Raw genomic sequence first — 22,561 nt, forward strand, 5'->3', positions numbered from 1 at the left:
GTCTGCCACTGTCCTGAGCTTGATCGGCCACTCTGTAAACTTTGCATTTCCTGATGAAATCTAAAGGTAATCTAGAATGCATCTTTCTTTTCACTTCTAAATCACTTGAGAGATTCATCCAAAAGTCTTCTACCTGAAATTCGTGCTTGTACTTCCTACCATATGTTTCCTCTATATACCCATAAGGGTCAAAATTCTCCCTCAAGGCAAAGAACGTGAATGAATATGAGGCCAACTCCCTCTCTACATCATCCAAGGCTAGAGCATTAGGACATACCTCAACTGAATTCCCCAATATGATGGGCACGGGAGCTCCATTTCTATGTCTGTGTCTGAATGTCTTCGCATAGTCTGCCAACTGCCTAGCCACCTCAAGTAGCACTATCTTGTCTGTCGGATACCTCGGCAACATGTAGGGGGGTGAAGGACATCCATGGACTCTGATATATGTAAACTTTTGAAACTGGAAAAACCAAGCATCGTACCTCTTTATAAGTTCTTGTGCATCTTGAGATAGTCGATTGTGAATCCCGCCTTGCAATATCCTAGTGATGTTCATTGTGAAGGTATCATTGACTAACTTGTAGTCACTTCCTGGTGGATGATGCAAATGAACATAAGAGTCACAAACTCTCACCTCTCCGGGTCCTCTTCCGATCACTCCTCTGTGAGGTAGTCCTGCATATTCGAAACTCCTGATCAAGGCATATCTGACGTATGAGCTCATGTGGAATGACTTGGTAGCCTTTAGTCTTCTCAACTGCACGTCCAAGCAATGGCTAATAATTCTAGCCCAATGAATTGTTCCTTTTCCTTGAACTATCACTTGGATGAAGTAGAACATCCACTTCTCAAAATAGAAGGCTTGAGGTGCCCCTGTAACTCGATTGAGCAAAGTTATCAAATCTCTGTACTCCTCCTGGAAATCGATCCTATGTGGTGTGTTGGGAATCTTGCTCGGGCGAGGACGACTTCTGAGTAACCAACTCTTATTGATGATGCTCAAGCAAGAGTTTGAATCATCTTCATACATGGACCTGGCTCCTTATAAGCTTTTGTGAATCATATCTTTATGCTCTGGAAGATGGAGAGCTTCACTTATAGCCTCCTCTGAAAGGTAAGCCAAAGTGTTCCCTTCCTTGGATACGATCGATCTTCATTGTGGGTCATAATGGCGAGCACACTCAATCATCAGCTCATGGCACTGTACTGCTGGAGGGAAACCTGCCGCCTTGATGATACCACTTTCAATTATTCTCTTTGCGACAGGTGATGGCTTGCCAATGTAAGGGACCTCTCGAAACTTCTTGACACTGAAGTTTCCCAAGTTGGTATCTCCAATGTTGCTCCACTTTGACACGATCTTGGTCTCCAATTCTTCATTCCTCTGATCTTCCTTCATGAGAGCTGGACGACTAGTGGATGCTCCTGCCTTTGGGGTCGCCATCTTGACACCTACACAACATTTCATAATGAGTAATATATTTTGCAACGTAGAAATATAGAGTAGAAAGCAAGATTTAAGATTTTAATTAGGAAACTTCATGATAAATCTTGAGTTATCATTTCCTAATTAACTACGCAATTTTCAAAAACTTGAAGTTCAAAATTCAAAATCTCAACATTGGGACTAGGATGATCTCGCCATACCTCCACTTGAGAATTAATTCTAAAAAATGACGCAAAAATGAGGTGAATTTTGGCTAGGCAAAATGTAAATCGAAGTCCTCCTTTAGCAAAATGCGCCTCCTTTAGTCTTCTCAAGCATCAATTCCACCACCTTTAGTCTTCAACACTTAAGATAATTCGCTCCAACTAAACCAGATTTCGCACCTCCTTCCTTGCTCCTCAAATCGCACTTGGAATAATGAATGAATGATGATTAAAATTGCTCAAAATACCCCCATTATATAGGGCGCTCACCATTTCATCTTCCCATAGGCCGACTTGGCAAAATAGGCCAAAAAATAAATAAATTTGCAAAAACAAGAGGCCGACCTAATAAAATGGATAAAAATAATACTTCAAGCGCTCGTTTTTCAATTTTAATTTAATAAAAATTAATTTTAAATGCCTTTATAATTAAAATTTTGATTTTCTAAGGCTCAAAATTAATTTATTAAATGCCATGCGCCTTTATTAAATGCCAATTTAATTTAAATTTTTCAAATATTTCGAAGTTGATGATTTTGGCATTTCATGCGATTTGGAGGATGTCAACGTTAGGATATGGCAAAAAATAAAGAATGCCAATAATTTCACTCTGGTCCCTTGGAGAGGGACAGGAGCACTTTTTCACTTTTGGGCTAGGATTCTCAATTTTTTGAAGTCAAACCTTTGTTCACCATTCTTTAGAGGATCCTTACCATCTCACACAACTTTGCCTTAGCATAATCTCGAAGGGAATTTGTTGATTTCATAAAAAGCGCTCTGGTCCTTCAGTGAGGGACAGGAGCACTTTTGAGTCCATTGCATGAATTCTTGATCACATTAATCTTCAATTTACCCTCAAGGCGTAGAATATCACATTTCACTCCATCTTAAGCCTTGGTAATAAAAATATCCTTTCAAAATGCAAGGTAAATGGTCATATTTGGAAATTGCGCCCTGGTCCCTTGGTGAGGGACGGGAGCACTTTTGCCAATTGTCGTCAAAATTTGCAACTCTCACATCTCAATTCCACTTCAAGGCATTTTAAACACTTTTTCAAACTTGCGCCTTGGCCTCAATTTGTCCAAAATTGGCGAGAAAGGCGAGATAACATGTTAAGTGCTCTGGTCCTTCAGTGAGGGACGGGAGCACTTTTGCAATTTCAAGCCTATCCGTCCTTTGCTAGCTTTCCAAATTATCTTCAATGGGCTAATCATGTCCTCTTCCATTCATTTCAATCACAAACTTGCCTTGGCCTTGCAGGAAATTTACACTTTTTGGAAAATCGCTCTGGTCCCCTTGGAGAGGGACAGGAGCACTTTTTGGAAAATCGCTCTGGTCCCTTGGAGAGGGACGGGAGCACTTTTTGCATCTTGGCATACTTCTTTGTTCTTTAAACCTCTCAATTGCGTCCAAGGCATAAAACATCATTCATCCTTCCTATCCAAGTCAAGTTTTGCCATAAAATATCAAACAAAGAAGAGAAACTTGAAAAAGTGGCATGGTCCTTCAGTGAGGGACGGGAGCACTTTTTGTCATTTGGGTTGATTTACTCCTTTGTGAACCGCTTAAATTATATTCAATTGACAAAACATGCCTCCCTTAACCTCTTCAAATCATAAAATCACCTTAACCTTGCAAAGATAGTGCAAATTTGAAATTCAATGCTCCGGTCCTTCAATGAGGGACGGGAGCACTTTTTGCTCTCTAAGCCAAATTGTCTCACTTTTCATCTCGAAATTCCTTTGTTAGGGAAGATTTCATCTTACTTCATGCTATGAATAGAAGTTAATGTCCAAAAGAGGTCTAACATTGTGCATATAAAGAAAAGTGCTCTGGTCCTTCAATGAGGGACAGGAGCACTTTTTACCTTCTAGGCAAAAACTTCATCATTTCATTGTTTTCAATCAAGTCTGGATGCTTTATCATGTTCATTTCGTCCTCCACCATGCCTTTGATGTCTCAATTTAACCAAACAAGGTCAGGAATGGCTCCAATAAGTCTTTTCGCCTTTGTCCTTCAGTGAGGGACGGGAGCACTTTGCCTTGGTCCCTTGGAGAGGGACGGGACCACTTTTTCCTTCAACCTTCAAAATTCACCATTTTTGTGCCTTCAAAATCTTCAAAAGTATCAAGTCATGTCCAATTATCATTCCGGAAGACCTTGCACAAAACAAAATAGAAAAGTCAGTGACAAATATGCATAAAATAACATTTGTGCTCTGGTCCCTTGGAGAGGGACAGGAGCGCTTTTGTCCTTTCTGGCTAAAAATATTCAAAATTTAGGTCTCCAATCATTTCACAAGGCAGAGTTAGGTCATCTTCAAGGCCTGGAATCAATTAGCAAGCTCTCGCAAAATCAGAAATTGCACTTAGAATGAAATTCGCCCTGGGCCTCCAGTGAAGGACAGGAGCACTTTCTCTATTTCAGGCATCATCTTGCCTCCGAAATTTGATCAAAATTTACCTAGGCAAGAATATACAATTTCATCATCAAAATACTAACACTTAGACAAAATTTGAATTTTCCCTCCAAAAAACCCTGACTAGACCTAACCTAGGACCTATTTGACTTCCCGACAGACTTATCTTACTTCAATAATCAACCTTCGGAAGGACGCTTAACAACTTTCAAAATTTGACTGGACTCAGCTTGAAAAATATCCAAAAGAAACCCCTAAGGCTTAGCCCTAGCCCAGACAACTCACTCACTCAAAACCCTGAAAGCGGAGAGAAGAACAGGAAAAACAAAAGCAAAAAGAGGGGGTCCCCATTTTAATGGGGCGATGTGTGAAATGGTCACAATAGTCTCTCAATTCTGAAATTTTCATGAAGTATGTGATGACTGAATCTCTTTTTGCCATCTTCACTTGGTGGAGTTGTTGTCTCAAGGCCAGAGCCCTAATTACGTTGTTAATCCCATATAACCCTTCCAAGGTCTTGAACATGTCTCTTGCAGTTGTCATTTTGGAGATGAGAGGTACCAAGTGATCCCTCACAGAGTCAATTAATATCTTCTTTGCTTTGATGGCATTTTTCTTGAATTGCAGTTTCTCCTCATGATCTTCAGGTTCGGATAAATCATTTTCCTCTATGAATTGAAGAAGATCATTTTCTTCAAGTGCAATGAGCACTCTAAACTTCCATGAGGTAAAGTTAGATGCGCCTTCAAGTCTATCTTCGACTTTAAAAACAAATAACCATTTTCGAGACTCAGAGATATTTCACAGTGGGGAGAGAAAGTTTAGAAGTTGTTTAGAATCTGATCACGATCTTCTTTCACCGTGGCTCTGATACCATGTTAAATTTATGATCAGATTATATCAGAAAACAAAAAATCACCTCAAACGAACAGTATGAACACTATGTTACCCTAGGAAAACCTTCCTTATGAAGGCGAAAAAAACCCAGCCACAAAAATTAACAGTTATTTATATAATCAGGTCTGAGTATGATATACAAGTAATGGCTTCACTGCTTGAAGCTTTATGTACACAACAATTACCCACACAAGGTAATATAGAAATTGAACTGTCAAAACTCAATCTGCCAAAGGTATGTTGGACCGAATTCTTATTGCTGCAGAATGGAAACTCTTTAACTTATCAGATTCACTGAACACGAACTGCAGAAGGATAAGTCGGACTGCTTCAGAAGAACACGTTGGTTTGCCAGAGAATATGTAGTGTGCTTACTGAATATCTATATTAACTCTGCCCCTTATATATTTCCGATCTGAGTATTAATTTCTATCGTCCACGATATATCAATAAGAAGGATGTATTCTCCATATATAATGAATCCGACGTATTTCCAATAGAAGACGTGACTCTTCATAATTGCCTTTCAACAAACCGATTAATAACACAATCTGTTAATTAAATTGATTGTCTAATGTTTATATAACAAACCCGATAACCAACTTTAATGATTAATTATACAAACCCAATGAATCATTATGTTCGATATTAATGCATAAGTAAATCGTTTTATTAAATATGTAAGGCCGATAGGCCATTCTCATATTTGATATATATTTAATGGTCCTGAAGGATTGCTTCTGACGCTATATCATCAACAGAGAAGAGGGTTTCTCATTGAGAGCGGATCTACAACAAGCACCTCGCAAACTACAAAGTGTGTATGGAAAAGTATGAGGTGACTAGGATGACCATGAATCCGATGGTTGTCCATCATTTCTATCTAGTGTACGAAGAGAGGAAGAAGAACATGAACCATGTTGTAATCATTGCTATGGAAAATATGACTCTATTCACTGAGAAATGACTTACATGAAAGGCTTGGCAAAAAGACCTCTTTATACACAAGATCATGGATATAGGCAACTAAAGTAGAAGAACCAACGCTCCACCAATACATTGCAAAATGTAGCAACAAACCCACAAATGAACAATTATCAACTAACCATATTCAAAATGATAAAAAAGAATATAGCAATGACGATAGAGATGAATGCAATAGCTATTGTAAAAATTAATAGAACATGATATATTATATTCTATTAAATAAATGGGTTGATTATTAAACAGGTTCATCTATTTATATAGAGATTGAAGAAGAAACAAACCAAACGGATAAACATTACATGACTCACTCAAAAGAAAACTAAAATAATAGAAAGAAAACAATTGCCACTAAGGTCGCTTTATTACAATTGTGAGCCTTTTCTTTTGATAACTTAATATTATTCTAACACCACCCTGCCCCAGGCTTCACTAAAAACATAACAAACTAAAAAATGTCTCGAACCATAAATATGCCAATCTTCAGAAGTTTTTCTTTGGAAACAGACCATAAACCAGGTAGAAATCCATTAAGATGCCTCAAAACTTTGTTAAAAAGTATATCTCAAGCTGAATTCCCTCTGCAAATAAACTTCCGTTGAGATATAAACTCTGAGTAGTGTAAACTGATATGCAAATAAAAAGATGGATCTATGCTAAGTTGATAACTAATACTTGTGCATTAAGATTCAACTCTGCAAAAAAAAACTGCAAAGGATTAATGTGCAAGCCATGCATTTGGAGGAAATCGATCCATCATTTGAATGGATAGGGAGCTAGAGAACCTAGGATTTAAAGATGTCAGCTTTGTTGGCTTAATTTACAGGTAAAATGAGATTTCTAGTGAGATAATGATCACCCATATAAGAGTAGCATTCCCAAGTCTCCTAACATCTGCTTGGTGTTAGAGATTTATGACATGGCATTGGACCAATCTGAACTAAACTTCGACTTCAAACATTTTGCACATAAATTTTGGACCTGTTAGTACTAGAAAGTATTTCACGTTTGGCTACATTTTCAGCAATTGATATGTGTTTGTCTATTTGATGTTTGTTTTGACATATATTTATGTGTACTTTGATTTTTCTACATTTTTTATATATTTGTAATTTGTTAAATCTGTTGCCAAGTGTGACTTATGAATGTTTTGCCTCATTGACTCTACATCAGGTGACTATGCATATGACTGCAGAAAGCTCAATGATATAAAAAAGAGCACGTTAAAAAATGATGTGAGGAATTCGAGAATGTAATTAATGAAATAAAGCCATACTGTAGAAAGACCTTACTTGCATCCGCAAGAGTTTGATATCAGCTTGAGTTTCTTCAGTATCATAAGTTTCCCTTAAGTGGCTCCCTACATTGTTGCGAGCATAAGGGAAAAGAACATCAGACACAAACGATATTGGTGTTGTGGTCCCTTCTATATCCAGCAGAATGCAGCGCTGCAATAAAAACAAACACAAAAATGAGAAAAGGACAGTTCTTAAAATTGAAAATATGAATATCCCAGCTTGGCAGTAGAAATTTATATGAATCATCCATATCCCAAAAGAAACCCAAATTTTAATAAAATTCAAAAAAAATGGCATCAGCTTCTCCTCATTGCAATGTAAGACTTTTCTGAGAAGAAATGAACCATCCAATAGGAAGCATGACGAAAAATGCAAAAAAATAGTCGCAAAATAAGACATTTTCACCATTGAAATGTGTTTTTGCAAAAAGAATCTAATCCAGTTAAATCCATACATAAGATGATTCCGTGCCACCATATTCCTTGAGAGCTCTGGGTATCACACAATTTTGTTGGGTTTCCCCAGGTACCAGTGACTGCATCCTTTTAGATATTGGGCCATGGTCCGGAGTGGATGGGTCCAAACCCATCTGATATAACTTGAAGGCAGCATCAAAAAGATAGTGATAGCATTCAGCCTGCAGTAAAAATCAACAGTTAAGGACCAAGAATATAGGCATACCATATCCTCATTGAAAATTACAAAGATACATCTTCAATTGTACACAAATCAAATTGACAATTATACTTGCTAGGCAATTTAGCTCCAATACTGCAATAAGAATACTTTCAAATTATTAACAATGGGCTAATTTCTGACCTGGGTCTTGGCACTTATCCATGAGTCGCCCCATATATAGATTCCATGATTCCTCACTAGAACTGCTGTAGTCTTTGGATAAGCGGCAATCTGTCAAATTATTTTTCAACTATCTTCATTAAACAAATTGATGTGTTTCAAATCATTTCATTTTCTTTTGCATCAAAAAAGATTAGATAGTTTCTTTGAGTGCATGTACCCTTCCTGTGTAGCCATTTCAAAAGGAAAAAGCAATTAAGATTCTCTTTACAATTACAATCCACAAACTTCTGCAACAAGCAGCCAAACTGGTGCACCTGAGCAACAATTGTGGAAAAAACTAACAGTAGGGCTGCTAGTGGATCTCCATACTTAGAGAAGAACTGTTCATAAGCAACAGGATATGAAGTATTGGAAATGAGAATTAGCAAAAAATCAACATATCTAGACCATCAAAAATCTTATAACCAATCACAACACTACCTACAGTTTGGATGGCACAATTTGAGAGCAGGAAAGTATTGATGTCGTTCATATGTCAATATGTGCTTGCCAAAATCAGTGATATGCGAACATTAGGCATGCATCTGATGTGTATGATAAGAGTCCAGTCATAAGCTGTTTTAGCATAGCTATAGATACTCCAAGCATTCACTATCTCTATACTGGAGGATGCACTAAAGCAATCTACCATTACATTGATATGTAAAGACACTACATGAAGACCATGGTTCTGAATCCTGAGCCTGAACTATTAAATTTAAATTGGGATCAAAGTTACCATGTATGAAGCTATTAGTAATTTAGTATTACGCAAGGGATTTGAAGTGCTTACATAGGTAAGGTAGCAGGTAAAAAGCTCTTACGTCAGACACAAAGTTAAATAGCATATACATATACCATGATATCTATAACTAATTATATATAACATAAGGTGAGTATTTATTATGTATTTGAGCGTGCAAATCTATTTATGCAGCTGCATTTTTTCATGCATATATATTTAGGTTCTATAAGTACTCTTTATGTCATGAACCTGCATCAATGGATTGGTGGAAGGATGAATAATGCTACTTTTTGTAGAGACGTGGTAGATTGTACATAGACACCCATAATGTACCATATGCATTGAAATGAAATAGCATAACATGCACGTGTGCATGTGTGTGTGAATGAGAGAGAGATTAATATTTGCAGTGCTTTCTAAGGAAATGTTGCGTATTTTCTACGCCAAATATAGATCAAAGTTTTGAATGGATAATTTTGAAATACCGCTTCAGCAAGAGAGTCTGTCAACTCATACTCATGAGGTGTATTCTCAATTATTGGAACAACAAGTTCATCACGGTAAGCATGTCCTTGGATTCCCTTTATCATTTCCATGTGAGTTATCTGCAAGACATAATATTTATAAATTTTAATGTTACAGCTCACTGGGGATGTAGTACATAATTAATGTCAATTTATATTTGTATGATATATATCTCAATTCTTTTGTTTCATAGTGGCCCATAAAAAAGCACAACTATCATACTAAATATTAAAAAAAAAAATAGCGAGCTTGATTGAGCTTCATCTATGGCATATGTAAGACAAGGAATATAAAAGGCCGATTCTCAAGTACCCGGAATTCCTTTGAGAAAGGATGAATCATAGTTGCAAGACATGACTCCAACCCATGGCTGTGAATAACAGCACCAGCATTGCGCATCTGATATGCCTGAAAAGCAAGTGGAACAACATGGCTAACCATCAAATCAAGATTATATATAAAATATATGACTATCTTCTCAAATTGGCATACACTCAACTACAATAGACTCTTCAAAACAAAAGTATATACCATCTTTGAGCAAAAGATATTTTCAGTGATTTGTAATGATGCAAGAAGATAGTACTAAAAAACTCCTGGGAAAAGACTGGTCATAGAGAAGAAACATCTGAACTTTCCAAGAATCCGTGCTTTTACAAACCCAAATAGCAACCTCTCAATTTTGCACATAACGCATATCTATACTAGAAGTAATCTCAAATTTGTTTGAAATATTTTTTAGAAATGAGATAATCCTAATATGCATAGACATCACAAGATTAGGATCTGTTCAAACATAATTAGGTGTAGATTTGATGTGCAACAGAATGTGGAACAATTGAATGTAGTTTCTTTCCAGGAATGGGAGGCATGAGGAGGTTGTTCACATATGCATTGATGCTGCTATGGTGGAGGCAAAGAGGAGAATGGAAGTGACTGTATTATAAGCACTTTTATTGTTGTTAATACAAACTTGTCCTCTCTTCTTGGTGGAGTTTTTTTCCTGCAAGGGTTTCTCCATGTAAATCCTATGTTATGTGTAGATCTTATGTTGCTGATTTATGTCATATTCGTTGCCGGGAATAAACATTATGTTATGTTGTCATATTATGTTTATGTTGTCGTCAGTAATAATGAGTTACGACGGTCAGTTAGTGAGTCGTCCCGAAGGGCAGTTGGACGCGACGGTTGGTTGCACCCCTTCGGGTATTATATATTGCATACCGTTCCTTCTTAGTGGCAGCATGATGGTCATGTCCGAGGTAATGTTATAAACACTTGATGTACATGGACTATTGAATTAATACAGAGACTGGTTATTTAATATATTTCCATTATGTTCTGTGCATTTACTTTCTGCATTTAATCGTTTACCCGTATGTGGCAAACATTTGGCACCGTTGCCTAGACATACTCAGGAAAGGAAGGAGCGGATGGCGTATGAACATGATGGGCCTACCCGTCGGTGAGATTAACCCAGAGGCCGACGACGCGCAAACGTAACAATCGTCGTGGGACACAGAGCGTGATGGCAAGAGGCGAAGGGGAAATTGAACCCTGTAATAATCCCGGCACACTGTTGATATAAATTGTGGCCGAAAGGCGAAAAAAAAAAAAAGTTTTTTTTTTTTTGTGTACATGGTGTGTGCTTGCTATGTACGGAAGTGATTTATGCCAAATATACTAAATATGAATAAAAATAAAAAGATACAAAGTGACGAATGGGAAGTGGCACAAAGAGCGTTGAATCTCAGACAGCAAATAGAACGAAGGCGTAGGCTAAGGCAGCTTGCCGAGGGACGACCGGTCGAGGGGTTGCTCGAAGGGAACCCAAGAGGTGTCACGGAGGTTGCGGAGGCAGAGATAGACGGAGAGAATTACACTCTCTACACTGTCATAGGGTTGCCCGAAGGAAACCTAGGAGTCACGGAGGGTGCCGAAGGAGAACTCTACAGTTCGCCAAAATACCACCATAGGGTAAGAAGTCGCGAAGAGTTGGTGGAACAAACAAGGCAAAGTCTAAACTTGATCGACACTACCAAAGACCTACTAAAGAACTTGTCCATTTCAGAGGACAACTGGAGGGAGATGACCGAAGGTGATGGTACGGTCGACGGTGCCAAGGGAACACGAGGGTACCATACGGGAGGCAAGTTGTTCGATTCGAGGTCAACAACCTTCTCCAGAGGACCCACGAGTGGAGGGTCAGGTGCAGGACACGGAGGCGGAAGATCACCAGGTACAAGCACAAAAGGCACCAGATGAGCAAGACCCAGCAGTGGGATGGCAAGTAAGCAGAAGTTGCCGAAGTTCAACGGCGACGGGAAGGAAGATCCCGTCTGCCATTGCCGCACTTGCGAAACCATATGGTCAACGAACGGTGTTACCAACCAGGACGAATGGGTAACACAATTTCCAGCAACCTTAAGGGGAGTGGCCATCGACTGGTACTCAAATATGGATAAGGCCAAAGTCAGCACATGGCCCGACCTGAAGAAGGAGTTCGGCATAGAGTTTCGCCTCCTTAGAGACGACAATGAAATAGTAGCCGAAATCTATGGCACAAAGCAAAACAAGAACGAGACGATTTGAGCCTATAGTCGGCGGCTCAGGGAACTGTTGGGGAAAATGGAGAGTCAACCAACGGATGGGTTGAAAAAGAGATGGTTTGTGGAGGGGCTGAAACACTCCATCCGGAAGAAGATGAAAATTGTTCCACCAACCTCGTATGAAGATGCATATAATAGAGCGATGGATCTCGAGAGTGAGACCAAGACATCCAAGAAGAAAAAGAAGAAGGATAGCTCGTCTAAGGATGATGACTCTTTTGAGGGAAGCAACAGCGAAGGCGAGTCCGGCAAAAAGGTGCAAGCCCTACAGAAGGACATGCTGAGGATGATGAAAGAGCTAAAGGTTATGAAGGGAGGTCCGAGCAAGACTGACGAAGGGGAGATTTGGTGCACGGATTGTAAGACGGACGGCCACACGAAAGGCTCCTGCCCAAAGAAAGCCTATTGTGATATATGTCAGTTGATGGGGCATCCCACCAGGGAATGCCCGTACAACATGAAAACACGAAACCAGCAAGTATTGCTTATGCAAGAACAACCAACTACGTCGGGCGGTACCGACAGCTCCTAGGCGAACAACAATGCAACATCGAGAGGCTATCGAAGATAACCGGTGGGGAGGACGGAACAACAATAACAATACAAGGAACCAGATCCAATACGACTCCAAAGGCGGACCGATGGTACAATGCAGAGCGTGCAACTAGTGGGGGCACTTCGCCCGAGACTGCCCGAAGGGAGAGGCCACACAATATTTGTGCAAATGGTGCGGACCGGGAGACCACGAAGACGCCACCTGCCCGAAGTCCGGCATCAACTTGCTCAATGTCGAGGAAACCAAAGAAGAGGAAGTGTTGGCCGTAACCCGCGCCCAAGCCAGACACGCAATGTGCCCAGACCCGGAGATGGAGAAGCCAAGGGTACAAGAAGCACGAGAAGAAATTGAGAAAGAGATACGAGAAAGGGCGAAGGTGAAGGGTACGGCAAGTACTTCCAACCGACCGAAGGCAGAGGATGCTATACTAAATCAAATTTTAAAATTAAAACTGGAGGTGCCTGTGAAGGTACACGACCTCCTCCAGACGATGCCTCAATTACGAACGGTGTTGCTGAATAATCTCTCCCAACCACACACCAATACCAACCACCGGTGAGATGTTCCTGGGGGGTCTGCAAAAGACCCCATGTTGCTGGCAGTTAACACTGGAAGGAACCCGGCCATTGTGGAGATGGGTATCCTTGGCACCATTCTAATCGATACCATCGTCGATGGTGGATCAGGAATGAATGTTCTTCCAGAAGAAACCTGGAGGAAGCTGGGGAAGCCGACGCTGTGGCCATCTACATTCAATCTGCTGGGAGCAGATCAGCATGGAATCAAACCCATCGGGACACTGATGGGCCAACAAGTTACCATTGGGGCGCAATCCTTCATACTGGACTTCGTGGTAATCCCACTAAAGAAAAAAGGGTACGATGCAATCTTAGGGAGAGGGTGGCTGGTGGCAGCCAAGGCCACCCACAACTGGAAGAAGAACACTCTATCTATGGAGAATGGAGGAAGGAATTTTATCATAGACCTTGGGACACAGTTGGTTAGTGAGGAACTGGCATCATCTTCAGAATCAGAGGGTGAAGGAGAAGACGACCTGAGGGACAAAAGAAGGGGTTGCAGGGAGCCCAATGACGAAGGGATTCTCAAACTAGGAGAGTGCTCCGTGGATGAGAGGGGCTCATTGAACGGGCTCTTCCACTGGCAGATGGAGGATTACAAAATGTTCCAGAGCTACAGGCTCGAAGTAGAGGAACCGGAGCAAGTAACAGAGGAGGTGTACTTGCCAAAATACAGAGAATATTGGAAGGGAGATGCCCCAAACCTCGGTGATGTAGATAATCCCAAGATCATTTGTGTCGACAACAATTGGAACCCTGTGTGGAAGGCCGCAGCCTTCAAAATCTTTATTCTTCTTCTTCTTCTTATGTACGGGAAGGAGACCGTAGTCCCTGTAGAATTTGTGGTTCCAGGTCTTCGGAGGGCCATTGAAAATAGACTTGCCACCAACAGGTCCAAATTGAAACCCTACCACGAGAAGCGCGCAAGGGACCCGAGAGGCCGGAAGGACACCCGAGAGTCCGAAGGGGAACCCGATAGGATGTTAGGGGACCTGAGAGGCCGGGCAGGCGACTCGAGAGGCACGGGACCAAAGTGGGAGACTCTCGAGCGAGGCAAGCTGAGAAAGGGCGATCCCAGAGGCACGAAACCCGAGCCGAATCTGGACACTTAGGGAAAAAAAAACCGTACGATCCGTACAGCAAAAATTTAAAAAAAAAAAATGAAGAAAGCCACGGTGGGACCACCGTACACCGTGCGGTGGCAACGCCGACAGTGGGACCACCAATGGTGCCAACACCGGCAGTGGCAACCGTACAGTGGCAACACCGACGGTGGACCACCGTGCGGTGGAAACCACCGCTACCGCAAGGAATAAATGCGCGGAGACATAAAACGCAAACATAAACGCAGCCCCCGCACAAACGCACTCCGCCCAACAACGCAGCGCTCACGCAAGCATAGGGCAGGCACACGCAAGGCATACGCAGCCATACACAGCCATCCAGGAGGTAGTTAAGCGTTCAGCGTGCAAAAGGAGGCCTGTACGATGTGTATGGTAGACGGTTGGTCGTGTATTCCGTATGGGGTGATCCGTACAGTGGAGGGGTGTTGACCGTACTAGGAGGTTGTATGGCCGGGGTGCCATCGGGGACATTACAGGAACCAAAAAAAAAAAAAACCGACGACCCCGCAAGGGGTGCTGCCCCAGACCCCTAGTTTATTTTTGAGCTACAATACAGTCTTTGGAGTTGGGTGAAGGGCATCTGAGAAGTCACGGTAAGTGTTGGGGTTGTCCCATACTGTGAGAAAGAAGCCTGCAGCTAAGCATTGGCGGGGAAGCCATAGAGGGAGACGGATTTGGAGGTTGCCGACAAACAGAGTCTGAGGGAAGGCATTGTAGGCACGCGAAGTCATACGGCACCACAGAGTCATTCAGTTCAGTTATCAGCCTTTGGGGAGTGTGATGGAGGATTTGAGGTATCTCCTAGCCTTTGTGCCAGAAGGTTGTGGCCACTTCTAGGCATGCATGGTATGCTTTAAGGCACTTGGAGTATGTCTCGGTTGGACGTGAGGTTGCCTTGGTGGATGCACAGAGGGCTCAGGAGGAGCTGAACACCAGGTTGGAGGTAGTACTAGCGTGAGACTTAGCTCAATGTACCCAGGAGTTGGATGCTGAGAGGGCAGCGCGGGTGGCTATCGAGGACAAATTGGCTAGGGAGACAATATCATTTGAGTAGCAGTTGGTGGAGGCTGAGACTGAAAAGCATGTTTTGCAGACAAGTTTGGTTTAGGCACAGGAGGACTATGATGTCAAAGGAAGCACTAATGGTGAAATCCGCACTTGAGCATCGGATGGTAGTAGGAAAAGGGTTTTCAGGTGAGGACGCAGCAGGTGTATGAGTTCCACGATCAACTAGCGTTAGCAGTTCCTGCAGTTCTCTACCTTGGTTTTGTTTAATGTCTTCTCTATTTTGTATTAAGTCATCCGGAGACGACTTCTTTTCTTGGGGGGGATGATGTTGCCGGGAATAATCATTATGTTATGTTGTCATATTATGTTTATGTTGTCGTCAGTAATAATGAGTTACGGTGGTCAGTTAGTGAGTCATCCCGAAGGGCAGTTGGACGCGACGGTTGGTCACACCCCTTCGGGTATTATATATTGCATACCGTTCCTTCTTAGTGGCAGCATGATAGTCGTGTCTGAGGTAATGTTATAAACACTTGATGTACATGGACTATTGAATTAATACAGAGACTGGTTATTTAATATATTTCCATTATGTTTTGTGCATTTACTTTCTGCATTTAATCGTTTACCCGTATGTGGCAAACAATATTGTTGTTATTTAATGTTGATGTTAATCATTATTTATTGTTGTTATACGTTCACATAAGATAGGTTTATTAAGCATAATTAACAGTCTGATTTTTGGCATCATAAAGAAGAAGGATCTAAGGAGGCTGATTTTTGGCATCATAAGGCACAACACTTGCTGAAGGTTTTGCAAATGGGGTTGCAAGCTAAGTGGGTTTAACCTTGGAGGGAACTCTGTGGTTAAGCGCACTTGAGTTGGAGTAGTACTGGGATGGGTGATCTTCCGGGAAGTCCCAATGCTTCACCCCTATGAGCATCACCTAGATGCAATGAGTGCTAAGTGGACCATTCATTCTCATGAGAGATGGGTTCTTGTGAACCACTACTCATGAAACTTGGGTCAATGAGTTTGACTCAAAAACTACACAGTTGAACCCTAGTAGCAATATCCTAATTTGACTTGTTGTGGAAAATACCTCCTACTTATCAATTGATGAGCTAAAGGGGCTCTATAATGAATGGTTCATAAGGCACAACACTTGCTGAAGGTTTTGCAAATGAGGTTGCAAGCTAAGTGGGTTTAACCTTGGAGGGAACTCCGCAGTTAAGCGTGTTCGAGTTGGAGTAGTACTGGGATGGGTGACGGGAAGTCCCAATGCTTCACCCCTGTGAGCATCACCTAGATGCAATGAGTGCTAAGTGGACCATTCATTCTCATGAGAGATGGGTTCTTGTGAACCACTACTCATGAAACTTGGGTCAATGAGTTTGACTCAAAAACTACACAATTGAACCCTGATAGCAATATCATAGTTTGACTTGCTATGGAAAATACCTCCTACTTAACAAATGATGAGCTAAAGGGGCTCTATAGTGAATGGTTCATAAGGCACAACACTTGCTGAAGGTTTTGCAAGTTACGAGCTAAGTGGGTTTAACCTTGGAGGGAACTCCATGGTTAAGAAGGATCTAATCATGGAAAACAATTAAGACAACTTAATTTTCAGATTTGCATAGAGTTTCAGATTTCCATGTTGTTGCTATCCAAGCCTTGAATCTCATCCTTTGATAAATTTATTGGATAGAGATTGATCTTCACAATTTTTGGTATTGGACCTGTTTATTTCCCAACAATTAATTAGTAAAAAGTCAGAGTTAAATGCAATAATTTTGTTCCTACAGCGGAAAATTAATATGAAATCTCCATTATCGTGATTTGAAATCTCTAGGTGTGGGAATGAAATTTTGAGTATCATTGGGATTCAGGGTGTTTACTTCTTGTTGCTGTTCACTATCATTGTATGTTCAGAACTTCATTAATATTTGAGGACATAGAACTGATATTTGCTACTCACTGTTACATGTAATTCATGGTCAGAAATATATGAATGATATTTACTACATTCCCTTATATTTACTGCTCATTTTGAAAGATTGCAGCAATCATATGTTATTCCGTTTTCTTATTTGCAATTCAAGTCACGCATCACATTACCTACAAATCTGAAGCTAAGCATTCGAGCTTGCAAGTAAATTGTTTGAAAAAATGACATGGTAAAGGATGCAAATCAGTAAGGAGGTCAAATGTTTGACAAAATACCTTCATAGCTAAGTAGGTGAAAGAAGTGTGAAAAAAATGGGTTGCATTTTGGGGTGGGGCATTTCAGTGGTTTTAGAGCCCAAGTTCCTGCCATCCTTTTGGGTGATTCAGTAAAAATTCAGACTTATGACAATGGGTTTCAGCAAGGTTGAAGATCAGATCAAGAGGAGTTATGAATAGGAAGCTATCCGACTCTTTGAAGAGTGCCAAAGCATGCCTGAGGTGTTTGAAAAACAGGTTTCCTTTCATGATTTCTTAAGTTTCGTTGTGACCTTGAGACCTGGTAAAATGGGCATGGCGAAGTACATCAGAAAAAAAATAAAAGAAAAATCACAAGTTGCCCTTGAAGAAAGGTTGGTGAAGGAAGAAGAAGCACTTGTTTGTGACTTGCAGTCTATAGATGATCTTGGAGAAGATAAAAATCAGTCAACATGCATGGGAGATTGGACTCTAAGCTCTAAAGAAAATAGAACCACAAGTTCACTTCAGCCCTATAAGGACAAGGATGTAGGAGAGTCACCTATTGAAGTTATAGATGAAGAGTACATGAAGATTGAAGGAGATGCTGTCACGGAGGATGCCGAATCAGAAAATCAATCATCTATTGCAGTCACATCCGAAGAGCAATCTTCACTTGAAAGTGCAATTTTCTGTCATGGGAAAGATGTTATTTCAGGTAATGATAGTACGAGTTTCTTGGTAGCAAGCTTGGAGGTAGAGCTATCCTACGAGGTTGATCACACTAGTGCATATGATGGGCATATTGATAGCATAGCCATATATGAAGATGTTTTCCAATCAGCCAATGATGATGACTCCACATCTTATGTGAGTGTTGATGCTTATGTTGGTCCAGGTGAGATGGTCCCTACATACGATGTGGATCCTATTTAAGATGGATCTACTTTTGAGCATAGTGTTGTTCTAACTTCACCTACACAGTTGTGCATGAAGGATGGCATTAATAGCAGTGATGGTGTTGATGTTAACTCAAAAAGAAATCTGATTTTGTGTTGCATGCTACTCATCATAAATCACAAAATTTGTATGGGGTTGATAGGTCTCGGGAGTTCTATCATTTGGCAGGACAGTTGAAGGTAAATGAAGACCAGATTATTGCAGCTATTAAACATTTTGATGACACCTGCAAGTTGATGGAAAAATGTTGTTGGTGGTCTTCAGGGATACATATGGACTGTTGTCGGGTAATTTTGTCATATCGTAATTAGCATGTTAAGTGTGTTGAGGGTCGATGGTTACCTGACGGTTGCCGGCAATTGGCACCAAACAACGTGTACCGACACCTATATATGTACTTGGGTTTCTATTTCAGTGTGTGGATATTGCTTAAGAAAACTATGTTTTGAATGTACTGGCATTTTGGAATCAATGAATACAGACATATGAGTTCTTCTCACTTGCATCTTTGTGTACTGTTACATTTCCTATATCTTTGTTATGCATTGAATACACACCCCCTTGGGGATAAAACATCTGGCGTCGTTGGCAAGTTAAACCTTGGAATGACAGGAGCATACTAAATGGCACGACAATAATGGGACAACCATTGAGCGAGGGGACAACTAGCAATCCCAAGGAAGAGTCGGAGGAGTTGTTCGAAGGTGAGAGGGCACTGACAAGGGACTTCACCTGCATCTTACAAGCATCAATTGAAACTTACGTACGAAGGGAAGCCACAGCGGAGGACGTCCCTGAGAGCGTCGTGGAGTGCCCTTGGCATAAGTTCGGCGGTGAACCGGTTGATAAATAACCTGCCTAGCCTGTTGGCACAAGCATTTTTTGCACTACAAACTCGCCAAGAGGAAACCTACTGTGAGAACCGTCGGCAACAAATTTTACAACAATTACAAGAGAGGAGTCGACGGGACGAGGAGGAACGTGACAAAGGTCGCCGACGAACCTTCCACTCGACGAAACGCAGGAATTGATGCCCATGACGCTAAACAAAGACAAAAATCGTGTACCGAAGGAACAAGAGAAAGATGGGCACGAAGCAGCATTGAGGGCACTAAGGTTGGAGCAACAAGTGGAACAAAGGAGACGACTGAAGAAAATTGCCGAGGAAGGAAGTGGAGGGAATGGTAATGATGGCTCCACTGGTGAAGGCCAAGTTTTTGTATTGATAGAAACCACTAGGAAGCGGTTGGGGGGACCTTTCCCTCACGTTGGAGGAGATTAGCGACGAGAGTACAGTAGAGCCATACACGCCATTTAGAGGTGACAAGACCAGGAGAGAAAAGGAGACCGAGACCAAGAACAGAGAAGTGGGAGATAGCGGTGCGGCCGAAGGTGTCCAGAGGACACGAGGGCACGGTAGTAGAAGCAATTTGTTCAGTTCAGGCTCATCAAACCCGGGAAGTCAGAGTAACCTGGTGGGACCCAACGTACCAAGTTCTAATGGACCAAGTCCTGAAGGGCCAGTTTGTGGAGGACCAACTGGAGGGCCAGTTTCTGGAGGGTCGAGTTCTAGAGGGCAGACTGGGCCACAGCCAGGGAGCATAATGGTGAACAGGCAGAAGTTGCCTAAATTCACTGGAGATGGGAAGGAAGATCCTGTACAACACTGTCGTACATGTGAGACGATCTGGTTGGCCAATGGAGTGACCAACAAAGCTGAATCGCTGGTGCAGTTCCCAGCCACCCTACACGGGGTAGCCATCGATTGGTACTCCGATACAGACAAGACGAAGGTAGGTACTTGGGATGAGTTATAGAAAGCCTTCGAGACAGAGTTTCGACTCCTTTGGGACGATAATGAAATCGTCGCCGAAATCTTGTGCACAAAGCAGGGAAGAACGAGACAGTACGAGCATACAACCGACAACTCAAAGAATTGCTCGGAAAGATGGATAATCAACCTGTTGATGGATTGAAAAAGCAGTGGTTCATGGAAGGACTAAGATCCTCCCTCAGGAAGAAGATGAAGATTGTCCCTCCTACCTCGTACAAGGACGGATACAACCGAGCCATGGACCTCGAGAGCGAAGGCAAGACCTCAAAGAAGAAGAAGGATAAACCATTAGGTGACAATGGTTCCTCTGAGAGCAGTAGTGACGAGGACTCATGCCAGAAAGTTCACGCTCTACAGAAGGACATGCATAGAATGATGAAAGAATTCAAAGCAATGAAGGGAAGCAGCAGTAAGAACGAAGGGGACTTGTGGTGCGCAGATTGCAAGGAGGAAGGCCACACTAAGGGTACGTATCTGAAGAAAGCTTTATGTGACATTTGTCAAATACTGGGACACTCCACCAAGGAGTGCCCATACAATATGAAAACGAGAAGCGGCCAAGGCCGATATTGAGAGGGAAATGAGGAAGGAGCCCCGAGAAACTCCGACAAGTGCATCTGCTGAATCCAAACAGAACATCCTCCAACAAGTGTTGCAGACCGAGGTACCCATCAAACTCCAGGACCTCCTCAACGCCATGCCCAAATTAAGAGAAGCCATCACTAATGCCATAGCAATGTCGATCCGTACAACAACACTTCACACAAAGGTGTCGGTCAACCCCTCAGCTGATCCCATGTTGTTGGCAGTGAACAGCGGGAGACACCCGGCAGTGGTGGAAATGGGGATATTGGGTACGATCCTCACCGACACCATCATAGACGGAGGGTCCGGGGTGAATGTACTTCCCGAGGAGACTTGGCGGAAATTGGGCAAGCCAACACTATGGCTACCGACCTTCAACCTGGTGGGTACCGACCAGCACGATATCAAACCCATTGGGACACTCAAGGCTCAACTGGTGACGATCGACACTTAGCCCTTCGTTCTCGACTTTGTGGTAATTCCCTTGAAGAAAAGGGGCTATGACACAATCCTTGGAAGAGGCTGGCCGATTAAAGCCAAAGTAAATCACAATTGGAAGCAGAACACGTTGTCCATGGAGAAGGGGGGTCGGAAATTCATCATCGACCTCCAGACACAGATGGTGAGTGAAGAAATGGCCTCTTCTTCCGATTTGAACTCCAATGGGGATTCCGAGGTGTATGAGAACAAAAAGGAGCCGAACGATGAAGGTGTTCAGGAATTAGAAGACTGCTTTGAGGATGAGGTAGGCCAATCTTCGTGCACTGGCCTCTACCTACGTTGCCATCCTCTGCGTACTGGCTCCCATCTCCGCCAGAAACATCTCCATGATCCCTCGTTGGCTCTCTGAAGTGGCCCTCATCTGTTGTTGCATCTCTCTCGTCTCCTCCCCAAACCCAACGGTGTCCTGTAGGAAGTCCATCACCAACTCCTACCGCCCCTCCTCCAGATGAGATTTACCCTCATCTAGGTCCACAATCTCAGGAAAAGGATGTGGCTGGGGTGAGGCAGGCGGGGGTCCCAGTGGTAGCATAGGAGGCATCTCATAGCGACCTAGCCACTCATCCATGGTAGCATCATCATCTGTGGCCATTACGGTCACCGTGCCCTCTGCTGTCGTCGCCTTTGTGTGTACAGGCTCCCTCGATACGACAGACTCAGTGCAAGGAGGTTCCCTGTGAACCAATGATAATACTCGAGCTCCCTCAGCCACATTCTGTGCCTGAACCACTGGTATATCCCCTGCGGGAACTGCTGTGGCGACACTAGAGGGTGTCGGCAATGGAGGTCGGGGTCTCAACTGCCCAAATCCGGGAATGGGCAAGGCTGGTATTGCTCCCACCGTCACCCCCGAAGCCGAAAGGGGTGTCAATCCTCCATCCAGAATCAATATTGCTAGCGCATGCACTAGTCGGCCCACTCCCGCAGGTCGCACTCCACCCGCCAGTAATCCACGGATACCTCTCGTCACATGCCCAAAAGACAACGTGCGGCCACTACTCTCCTCTGCACCAGGGATTTTCTCTACTTCTTTTCGGCTAGCAAGGCAGAAAGCGTCGTGACTCTGGCTGCTCCTAGAAGAAGTATCATCAGAATCTTCCCCTTCCTCTGCACTACTATCATCCTCTTCTTCAGCCTCTTCCTCTGCATCTTCGTCAACTGTCTTTGTCTCCTGCTCATTTTCTGACACTACTACTTGTGGTGGTCTCCTTCGCTTCCTATTGGAATGGGCTTCCCCACTACCTGCGATGGTGTCTAGGT

General features: G+C 42.4%; 1 protein-coding gene across 1 annotated transcript in view; it reads right to left on the bottom strand.

The window, feature by feature from the left end:
- Positions 1 to 22,561, bottom strand: part of LOC131070314 (probable bifunctional methylthioribulose-1-phosphate dehydratase/enolase-phosphatase E1) — a 75,493-nt gene that overhangs the window by 28,808 nt on the left and 24,124 nt on the right. Inside the window, exons 3-7 of the mRNA XM_058005821.2 lie at positions 9,674 to 9,769; positions 9,322 to 9,441; positions 8,071 to 8,160; positions 7,706 to 7,888; positions 7,246 to 7,401 (exon numbers count right to left, since the gene is read on the bottom strand). Of these exons, the coding sequence (XP_057861804.2) occupies positions 7,246 to 7,401; positions 7,706 to 7,888; positions 8,071 to 8,160; positions 9,322 to 9,441; positions 9,674 to 9,769 (645 nt within the window). The remainder of the gene's footprint in view (positions 1 to 7,245; positions 7,402 to 7,705; positions 7,889 to 8,070; positions 8,161 to 9,321; positions 9,442 to 9,673; positions 9,770 to 22,561) is intronic.

Source organism: Cryptomeria japonica, chromosome 1 (assembly GCF_030272615.1).
Source record: "Cryptomeria japonica chromosome 1, Sugi_1.0, whole genome shotgun sequence".
Classification (NCBI taxonomy): domain Eukaryota; kingdom Viridiplantae; phylum Streptophyta; class Pinopsida; order Cupressales; family Cupressaceae; genus Cryptomeria; species Cryptomeria japonica.